Raw genomic sequence first — 11109 nt, 5'->3', positions numbered from 1 at the left:
GAAAAACATCATTCTATACATTTATGAAATATTGGCAATCAATAAATGTGAATAAAATCTCGCTAACGATAACGTACTACAGAGTATTACTGCTATTTAGCTGGATGACAAAAATCCAGTATTGTGCACAACAGGCTTTAAATTTGTTGAAATGCCCTGGAAAATAAAACATGACCTGACATGTGATGTGGATCAAAATAAATAAAAAAATGGTAAAAATTAAATACAAATAACAAAACATATAGATATAATGAATTTTTTATTTTTTATGTTACACAATTATTGATTTGTATCACTGTACCCACCAGCCCTCACACTACAAGCCAACCGCTACTTCCCGGTAATGACTTTACCCACCTGCACACATGGTCCAGTAGTCAATTGCAGTTTTTTTAGTCACTCATACGTTTATATGACTTCAACATTTTCACAAATTGTTCTTTCATCGTGAACACAGAGACAAAAATGGCATTAAAAAAACTTGCTAAAGGGCGATAAAAAAACAACAACAAAATTAACTTTTTTTTTGCCCTAAAAGTTCTCAGACCCCCAAAACACAGTTATTGTGCAAATAAATGGTTAAAATGCTTACCCTTTGGCCCGATCCCAATTCTACCCCTAAGCCCTTCAACTTAGCCCAATTCTCCTTATTCTGTGTTCACACCAGATGCGGAACGCGTGGATAAATCACACTATTTGCGTGTAAATAGACGCGTTACCATTTTGAGTTTACGTGCTTCATTCGCACGTCAAATCCCCTTCACAATAGACGTGAATTCACATCTTGGGCAATGCTTCTGTCTGTCTGGTGACCTGGTGACTTCTTCCACGTCTGGTGTAAACGCAGCATCAGGTGAAAGGGGCTAAGGGGAAGGGCTAAGTACTCCTTCAAACAGAGATTTTTTTCAGTACCATATTCGAAACCAAGGGGTAAAAAAATTAGCAAGGGCTAGGGGTACAGAAATAGAATTGGAATTGGATCTATGTTTGACTGAATTTTGCAGTTCAGATATTCACCCCCTCAAAGTGCCCATCAAGTTGTGTCATCTTCTTATGTAACTGTTCACTCTTTCAAGCAAGCCTAACCAGCTACCTCTCCATTCCCAACCCCCTGGGTCAAATGATACAAGTACACTCTTCTCTCTCCATTAGTTGAGGAGCACCATGGAATTGTTTGGCCACATGAGCCGCATTCTCTCCATGGTCTGTCTGACGTTGGCCCTGTCCCACTGTGCAATCTATTTGAAGTTATGTGTGTGTCTCAAAAGAGACTAGTTTCCTGTGACTCCAGGATTTTAGGAAGAGGTACCTGTGGGTGGGAAACATAAATAAAAAAATTATAAATCTGATTACTTATGAAAGGAAACATCAATTCTAGGCAACCAGACAATAGAAGTCATTTGCACAATATGTGGGATGAGTTTAATAGTTTAGGTTAGTGATTCAAAACTAGATAGTACCTTTTTTAAAGAGTTATGGAACACCAAAACACATTTACTAAAAATTGGTTGTTTCAAGCTAATTCATTCTTCCGGTTTGAAAATATATTTAGAAGCTATGTCACAGCAATTGTGTAAATTCCAGTGTGTCCATTGTGGATGTCTGTACCGGCATGTAAAATGTGACATCTTTGAGTTTTCATCATTAATTCAAGAGAAAGACTTGGTTCAAACCAATCAGCACGCTCTATTGTGTATGACGTGCAACTTCATTAATATGCATTATAGCTTTGAAGACTGTTTTTACTTTTTATAATGTTTAGACGGCAAAGAGACGCCACAAGTGGAAAACAAGTGGAAGAAGAATTGTTTGGAGACATGGGTTGTCAGTGTAGCGTTTATAAATGTGCCTCAACAAAGCTTTTGTATTCATTTCCCTGCTATGAGATCGCAGCTGGACTCACATGTGGGGATTACAGTGGTCTGCTAACATGTGACACAAATAAGTTTGTAAGGAAAATTTTTTACCCAAGAGCTTTTTGCATCTGGAAATGGTGAAAACTTGGTTTACCACTCGTCTTCTTTTTAAAAAGTTTGTGTTGATTGTCCTGTCTCTACGGATTTGGTAAGTGTGTTATCAGTGTTCTTTGTTTGTTTATTTAGATGGCAAAGTTAGTATCTTTAGCAGTACTCTATCAGGTTTTAAAGGCATACCTTAGTCAAAATGAATTAGTTACTAAATTTACAGTAAGTTAATATAACTTCAATATTACGGGCTGAAAGATTCACTGTAGCTGTTTCCCCCTGCAATTGTGTTTGTTTTGCCTGTGTGAAAATCAGCGCCTGCTTGTACTGAAACTCTCCTTTTCATGCAAACCCTTCCCTCTTTGGCCACTCGGCACTCCCACCTAAACAAAGCTGGACTTACCCTCTTTCCTGACTTTTTTTTTTTTTTAACTAGAGGTGTGAAAACACTGCTGAGACAGGGGGGTTTCATGGCCCTTTAAATACTATTACAAAAATTGAGGTTGTTGAGGGTTTGAGTTGTAGAGGGTCATCACATATTTGGAATATTCACACATTTTCACCTTTAAATATGAATTTAATTAACTCATTTAGAAATAGCTCTGTGAAAGTAAAGAATTTTTTTGGTAATGTTTTGTTACAGTAGACGGGTGATAATGTTTCAGTATAAATATACATAATTACTAACAGTAATTAACAGTTTATACAAAACAGACTCTCTGTGTTGTGTTATTATACTAAAACAACAAAAATAAATTTATTCAAATCATCACTCAAATTCATTGGGGGCAGGTGCAGAATTTTAATGGACCGACTCACAAACTCCATGCACACTGCTTAATCTAAGCAGGGCTGTCAACTCTTAACTAGTGGTTAATGGTCTAAAAAGGTGTTTTTTTTTTCAGGTCTGTTCTGCTAGCATCACAGACAGCTGAGAAAAAGTATGCTAAATGCAAAGTAACATTCTTAGCTTGACAAGAATGTACAGCAACTGTTAAGAGGAAGAAATGCATCTCTTATGTTTTGTTGATGTTAGTTTGTGCCACATAATCAGTCTTTTTGCATAAATTATTCTGTCTGTTCATACAAGCTAGTTATGTAGGATAAAAATATCTTGAAAATATCTACAAATTATTGAAACAAAACCAGTACCCTAAAGCAAAACCAGTGATAGAGTGCCACATAGGACCTGCATTGTTAAATGTTTAAGAACATTGTTCCTCATTGTACCTACTTGACAATGTGGCTCACTCAAGCTTATGTCATGCACACAGTTACTGTAATTTGAGAGACATAAACAGCACTTACTGCTTTGAGATAGGCCACATTGCTCTGTCGAATCTCACTGAGCAGGTGATCCCGGGGTGTTAAGTCCACCTTTGGTGGCTCTCGCCTACGCGGAACTGGCTTTAACGTCTTAATCATGTCTTTTAGGTTTGCTCTTTCATCCACAGGTCCTTCTCTTGCTATGCTCCTTTTTTTAGGAACGCTCCTTAGATGAACATTGGGTCTTCCATCTTTCCTCTCATCACATTGGTTCCATTCCAGAAGTGGATCTCTTCGTTTTGGAGTCTTTTTCAGCTGTACTTCTTCGAAGAGGTTTCCTGTACTTAAATTTGGAGGATGCTGTTGTGGGGCAAGATGTTGGGTTTTGCACAGCTGGTGAGGTGGACTTGGTTGTGGTGAAGGTTCAGGAGAATCTTCAGGGATATCCTCAGCCCCATTTTGACAATTCTGCAAGAGGGACAATGGTATGTAGCCTCCCAACATTTCCAACATGCCAGGGGGCAAGTTTAGAGAGTCTTCGTACATCTCCATGACCTTCCTCTGCTCTTTCATTTGCTGGAGCTTCTGCTCCTCCATTCTCTGTTGCCGTTGACGATCCAAGTTCCTAGTGAGGAGATTGGTGACCACCATTCTGGGCCCAGGGAGTTCAAAATGGTAACCCATCTTCAGAAGAGTGTTGTTAGCCTTAAGGAGACGAGATACCTCCATTTCTGCATGGTGTCCTAGCATGTGCCTTTGATTGTGGAAGCGAAGCTCAGTTAATGTCTCGTTGAACTGCAGGCAACGTATTATTGCCACAATTCCTTTTCCTGTGATGAAATTGGATTCGATATTTAGTGTGGTGATACTCCTGTTCTCTTTAAGCATGTTAGCAAGAGTGAATGCTACATTTTCATCTGCGCCAGTGTTTGCAATGCTAAAGGTCTTAACATGTCGGTTCTTCTTCAGGGAGTTGACGTAATCAAGGAGCATTTCTTTTGGAATGTTTTCAATATTGTTTAGATTGACGTCTGTGACAGAGGGATTGTTGTTGCGAATTTTATCCAGAGTGGACTCCAAATTAGTTTCATTCCCAGAAGGCCTTGCAGTCTTTTTAACAAAAGTGTTGCCACCTAGAGCAAGTTTTGGGATCTTTAGCTTGGATATGACCCTTTCTTCTTTCTCTGGAACCCAATTTTCATATGATGAGGGAGCAGGTTCAGTGGAATCTTCTTTCTTCTCCTCATTTACTTTAGTTTCTGTGTCAAGTCCTGATTGGTCAGTCTTAGCTTCAACATTTGCATCTGCAGACTCTGAAGGGCGCTGTAAACCATCTTCTGAGGTCACTGTGGGGTCGGTAGCATCAAGATCTGTTTTGACAGGCTTGTCACATACTTTGTCCTCTTCCTCAACTTCCATTATCACTTCTTCAATCACTTCATCAACAACAGCATCTCCCTGTCCCCCTTCAACCTCCTCCACAATCTCCTCATAGACAAGTTCCAGCTCTTCAACTTTGTCTTCATTTTTTGCTTCATGCTCCTCATTTGTTTTCTTTTGATGATGACAAATAGATACAAAGGTTAAATCTGAAGTTTTGAACAACTATTAATGACTACAAAATATGAATCTTGAGTAACTTGCTCAAAGGCTAAAAATAGAATGTCCTGTCTGAAACGCTGCGTGACAGTGCAGATGCTGTTTCAAGGCATTTGTTGTTGTTGTATAATTGGTCTCCTAGTTGCATCAGTTATAAATAGTAAAGTTATAAACTGTAAAGAATGCAGACAATAACTAGCCTTACCTGACTGGGTAATAGAGTTGTGGGAACCCTCTCTTCCTCCAGCATGCGTTTGGACTCTTTCTCCCAGTACAGATATTCCACCAGCGATCTGTGATCAAATGATCCAGTGGGTGGTTTGTCAGTTTGGTCTCTCTGTCTCATTCCCACCGGCACTCTCTCGTCAGGAGCAATTTCTTCCATCTCGCTCTGGAGCTGCTTGAGCTCCTCTGCTGAGAGGCCTGCCAGAATTTCATCCTCATCTATCTCCTCTTCTGATTCAGGCTCAGTGCAATCTGAAATTAAACATATCCACTGTATAACAGTTGGTAAAGGAACACTCCACTTTTTGAATTTTCACCATTTTTTATATTTGATCTCTGGGTCGGGCATGAGTACTTTTAGCTTAGCTAATCACTGAATTGGTTTAGACAGTTAGCATCTTGCTGAAAAGTGTTTTAATAATTTACCTATTTAAAGCTTGACTCTTCTTAAGTTACATTTTTTATTAAGACCAGTGGTGGAAAGAGTACTGAAAAATCACACTTGGGTAAAAGTTCCATTACTTGCCTGAAAATGTTGTGCAAGTAGAGTAAAAGTATCTTTTGTAAATATTACTCAAAGTAGGCGTAAAAAGTAGACCTTTCAAAAGTATTCAAGAGTATTGATTAGTGAGTATTACTCTGTAAAAAGCTGATGCATTTACATGTAATTTGTGAATGTGTTTAAACGTAACATTCTGTAGTGCATTTAGTCATTGCCCAGCAGGCACACAGCATTATAAGACTTTAATATTAAGTTAGATTTAGTTTGTGATGTCAGGTGACCAAATAAAATTCAGTGTCTGGCCAGTGTCTAAGTACAATGATATTTTGATGTCCAATAACAACATCAAATGAAGTTGATATTTAGTTGATTTTAGGTTGTGCTAGCAAGTGACCAAAATCCACCATTGAGCCAAAATGTTAAACCAAAGTAATATTGATGTCAGATATTGACATTTATTCGTCAGGTCAACCAAAATCCAACGTTTGATAGACGTCATAGTAGTAACATCCACACAACGTCAAGCTGTAAAATCATTAGACATTGATTCTTTTGGTTGCTTTTAGGTTGGACATTGACGTCGTCTGCCTGATGTTGGGTTCTGATGTCAAGCCAATTTTCATTACCACAAAGCACATTTTAAAAACTATTAGTAAATAAAAAATTCTGAAAAAAACTAATTGTATACAGAAATTTGAGAATTTGTAATTTGTTACTTTACACCACTATTTAAGACATGGTACGACAGTAAAGTTCTTTGATAATTAGCTGGAATGAGAGTATAATTCCTAGCCTTTGCACCGAAAATTTCGAAAATTTGCACCGTGTGTCTGTCAAGCTTTAAAGAGGACATTTATCAAAACTTTATTTTTTGAGTGAGATGCTAATGGTCTAATCTGATTCAATAACTTTTGCAAAGCCAGGTTTGCCCAAACTTGGTCCTGGAGGGCTGGTGTCCTGCAAAGTTTAGTTCCAACCCTAATCAGACACACCTGGGCTAGCTAATTAAGCTCTTACTAGGCTTTCTAAAACATTGGCTGTCTCTCAATTCTAAGAATGCAGAGAACTGATTGTCTTGCTAGGTCACCTCAGAAGAACAAACTCGGGAGACCACGAGGACAGAGAACGTTCTATGAAAAATGAAATGTTGCATTCTTCCCTGGTTCTTCCTAATAGTCATATGACCCTCTCGCATCTTTAACCAAAAATTATTTAAATATTACAGCATTCATTGTATTTCCCCTTTTCACAATATATTCTGTGCATAAAGAGTTTACAAAGATAAGTTGCACAATATAAATAAAACAGATTTAAATATGAATTTCCGCAAATAAACATTCTTTATTGTGTTTAAGCCTTTATTAAGATTTTCATGGTAATGTTTACTTTCATAGTTTAATTTAGGGAAACTCCTGAGATAAATAAGTTATGTCTTTGAACTTTAATAATAAATCTATATAAAATGCAGCACTTTTCACCTGAAGTCGCAAGGACTTCTGGGACTTCTAGAGCAAGTTTGCTGCTCAAGACTGCATCAGTGCATCCTCTATCAAGAACACATCCGAAAAGTTTCACGTGTCCTCTGTTTTTGCGGTCTTGAGTATTGGAGCTGAACTTTAGCAGTTGATGATGACGTTACACGAGGACACAAGATCGCTAAAATGATTAGATATTTTAAAAAGCAAGCGATAGGTCCATATTTAAAATTTCTGTCTAGATAGGTCATGTTTTGATCATCTGTTGAACCAAGCTTGAACTTTGCAATAGAGATCTGTGCTGGACTAAATTTTTAATCCTGCTCGCGGCAGGTTTTAGTCCGAACCCGACCGCTCCCGCTTATATTTGTCATTTGTTGTCCCGCTGTCCGACACACCCTGTTTTCTACCTGCCGCAAACATTCCCGCTTACAACGGGACCAGCTACATGAGTCCAGACAGCCTATAACAAGCTGTCAAGTATAAACACACACACATAGACAAACAGCACCAAGCAAGCGACACACAGCATTACGCTCTCTCTCATTCACACACATACACACACATAGACAGCAACAAACAAGTGACACACAGCATCATGCTCTCTCATTCACACACATACATGCGCGTGCTCGCTCACTCTGGAGTCGGGAGCGATATTGTTAGACTGCCTGCTCCTGTTAAAATTACACCAGTTACTGACCGCTCTTGCGCTTTATTCAAAAATTAATTCCCGCGAGGCAAGAAATCTGGTCAAGTCCCGAGGCTCCCGTGGTACAGCTGCGGGAATGCAGACCTCTACTTTGCAAAACGAGCAAACTGCACGAGTGTTTCCGGTCTGACACATTCGTGTGCATATGAATGGAAGTTTACAGGGAGAAAATTCCAGTGTAAAAATTTGCAGGACACCAACCCTTCAGGACAGAGTTTGGACATCCCTGTGCTAAGCTAAACTAATAGTGCTCCCGCCAGACCTGGAGATTTGCTGAATAGATAAAACAAAAACAAAAAACTGTTTATTTATTTTTATTTAACTCTAGGTGATTTGAGCCTATTTCCAAAAAAGGTGGAGTGTTTGTTTAAACTAAAAGATACACAATTAATCACCAGAGCAGGTTTCCTGAACACTGACTGATATTTAAAAGAAAAACTGGACAAAATTTCACCTATTAAACAATTTTACAGCAAGAAATAATGTTTTACTTAATGCCAGGGCATTGGATATGTTCAGTACAACATGTCTGCAAGTGTGCTTAATTATATTTAACAGTTTCTTTTCCTAAAATAAGAGTTTGTTATGACCACCAGTTTTACTGGTCTGCTGGGAGCTTGCTAGAGATGGAGTAGGCTGAGTGTTAAACTCAATTCCTTGCAGTACCTCAGAGCTTTTCACAAAGATTGTCTATGTTCTCGGGATTAATGGCAACAAACAGTTATATTAACAACAAAAGCAACTGAACGCAATACCTCGGACTGTCATCTCATGAGAAGCGTCTTTCTGTCTCAATCCCACCGGCACTCTCTCGTCAGGAGCGATGTCGTCCATCTCACTTTGGAGCTGTTTGAGCTCCTCCGCCGAGAGGCCTGCCAGAATCTCATCCTCATCGATTTTGTCTGTGTATGATTCCTGTTCAGTGCGCTCAGACATGTCCACTTCTGTGTTTTCAAGAACTCAGTTACAGCCACTGCCTCTAAAGTGTGGTGTCACTTAGTTCCAGACAAGCAGGAGGACTCAAGGCCTTACGCCACATGTACGATCTAAAATAACCTCCATTCAACTGAGGGGATGGTATTTATGGAACAAGTGGGGACATACGGGCATAGACTTTTTTCAGCAGCTTGAGTCAGCTGGTCCGTCCCCCATATTTCAACATGACGGACTCGAGAGAGAGAGAGAGAGAGAGAGAGAGAGAGAGAGAGAGAGAGAGAGAGCTTGATAGAGAAAAACAGCAGCAGGTGGACATGCCAGTCAAGTGGCCCCGGCAGTTCAGACCCCAAAGACTTTGGCTACAAACATTTTATCTAACTGGAATAACAGGGTGACCACAAGAAAAGAGGACGCTCGCTGTAAACCCCAGCTGGTTGGTTACATGGCCAGTAATTCAGACTTGTTCCACGTGTTCAAATGCTGCGTGCTGTCAGCGCTAGAAATATATAGTGATTTGAAACCACTCTGACCCTTAATCCTCCACAGTTCTATGAAGACAAAAATAAAACCTGTCTGATGTTGAACACTACAGGAGAGGAAGCTGGGTAGTCAGGAAAAGCAGGCTGATGTAGGATGGAAAGACTGCACAAACATTAGTGCTGTCAAGGAAAAATATGGATAGAGTTTGAAAATCAGAATCAAAAATAAGTGTGGGTTGTCATTCACCATAACCCTTTAACTTGCACATTAAGATTTTTTGACCAATTTCTCTGCTTGAATTTTTTTGTTTTTTGTTTTAATGATAACCTTTAGACAAAAGGCCAACCAACCTGTCATGAAACCATTTCACAGTATTCAGTTATAATATTTAAAATGTAGAATTAACAACCCCATTATAGTATTACTAATTGCAAATTATTTTGTACACTCAAAAAAAAAATGTTGCTTATATTTCTTGTGATTTTTATTTTTAGTACAACCAATTTGTTACTTAAATTCTTTAAGTTAACTTAATCAATTTGTGTTGGGACTACATGAAAGAATTCTGTGGAACTTAATTGTGTGTGGCTTCTTTTTTTACATTGTAGTTGTCATTTAGAAAATGTAAACTATTAATATGGTAGTGTTAGTAGCACAAAGATCAACAAGGTCTTAAGTATGTTCACACCTAGAACAGTAACCATAAATATGAATATAAATATATCTTCATTCACTCTGACGAATGATAAAATCAATATAGGCTCATTCGGAAAACGTCTCCCTATATACATTTCTGGCGATCGCAAATTATTTAGCCAGCGGAACCTCTTTAAAATGAACGCTACGGGATGGTATGAAGCCATTCCTTTTCGTGCTACCAGCTGACCGATTACCTCTGTATGAATGGCTTTTAGCTGTTACCAATGTTCAAATACGTATGTTGGAGGATTTGAGATGCAGAGCGAAGTTGACTGTGATGACAGGGTTTGAGTCTGGCGAAGTATGGTTCCAGAAAGCAGGTAAGACAAAAAAATAAAACAAACAAGTAAATAATAGGGTGAGAAAGCAGAAAAATCTGAAAACGTGTTAAAAATCAGGCTGCTGTGAGGGCTTTTCTTTTTCTGGATTGCTTTTGAAAACACTGTTGGTTGGGTTTTAAAACACTGTGGCTGTTTCTCAATATGTGGTCTTGAACGATCTTGTGTCCACGCCATCATCAATTGCCAAAGTTTAGTTCCAAAACTCAAGACCGAAAGAATGGAGGACATAAAATTTGTTTTATTTATATTGTGCAATGTACATTTGTAGGGTTTTTATGCATAGTATATATTGTGAAAAGGTGGAAAATAATAACTCATTGTATGAATGCTGTAATGTTTAAATAATTTTCCATTAAAAGTGTGTGAAGGTCATGTGACCATCAGGACAGACCAGAGAAGAACCAGCATCTCATTTCTCACAGGACACATTCTCTGTTCTCGTGGTCTCCCAAATTCGTTCTTCCAAGTTAACTTGGCAAGACCGGTCTTAACAAGAGCGCAAGTCCATTCTCAGCGTTCTTGGAATTGAGAAACAATGGGGGGAATTGGTCGGTTAGTCGGTAAGTCAGTCAACAGCGGCCTCTGGTGGATTTACGCGAGATAAGCAGGAGTGAACGGCACTCGTGAGAGAAGTTTGAGATCTGATAAAGCATACACAGCGGCCTCTGGTGGATTCACAAAAACTGCAAACATAGCTCCTGGGACGTATTTGGCACTCTCCAGAAATGTATATAGGGGTACGCAATCAGAATGAGGCTGGGTTGGATAAAATTGTTTATTTTGAGTTTATGCTTTTTACTTGTCATTGCCTCCTTGTAACCAGCAGGTGTCCTCAAATGTCATTAGCGCTTCTGACCAGTGAATTTTTATATATATATAAAATAATCTGATCAAACAAAGTCAGCAATCA

At 38.8% G+C, this 11109-nt stretch overlaps 1 protein-coding gene across 1 annotated transcript; it reads right to left on the bottom strand.

Moving 5' to 3' along the window:
* Positions 1 to 242: 242 nt before the first annotated feature.
* Positions 243 to 8765, bottom strand: lmod3 (leiomodin 3 (fetal)). Its single transcript, XM_087306711.1, has 4 exons — positions 8499 to 8765; positions 5035 to 5306; positions 3273 to 4784; positions 243 to 1309 (listed from the first exon to the last, which is right to left on the bottom strand). The coding sequence occupies exons 1-4, from the start codon at positions 8677 to 8679 to the stop codon at positions 1262 to 1264; spliced, it is 2013 nt and encodes a 670-aa protein (XP_087162837.1). The 5' UTR covers positions 8680 to 8765; the 3' UTR covers positions 243 to 1261.
* Positions 8766 to 11109: the final 2344 nt, after the last annotated feature.

Source organism: Danio rerio, chromosome 23 (assembly GCF_052040795.2).
Source record: "Danio rerio strain M-AB ecotype USA chromosome 23, GRCz13ab, whole genome shotgun sequence".
Lineage (NCBI taxonomy): Eukaryota > Metazoa > Chordata > Actinopteri > Cypriniformes > Danionidae > Danio > Danio rerio.
The sequence above is the reverse complement of the archived record's forward strand: the minus strand, read 5'-3'. Positions and strand labels throughout refer to the sequence as shown.

Coding starts and splice junctions, on each gene's coding strand:
- lmod3 (XM_087306711.1), bottom strand. CDS start 8,679: ATGTCTGAGCGCACTGAACAGGAATCATACACAGACAAAATCGATGAG. Junction 4,785..5,034: donor CAACTCTATTACCCAGTCAG/GTAAGGCTAGTT, acceptor CATCATCAAAAG/AAAACAAATGAGGAGCATGA. Junction 1,310..3,272: donor ATGTGGCCTATCTCAAAGCA/GTAAGTGCTGTT, acceptor TCCCACCCACAG/GTACCTCTTCCTAAAATCCT.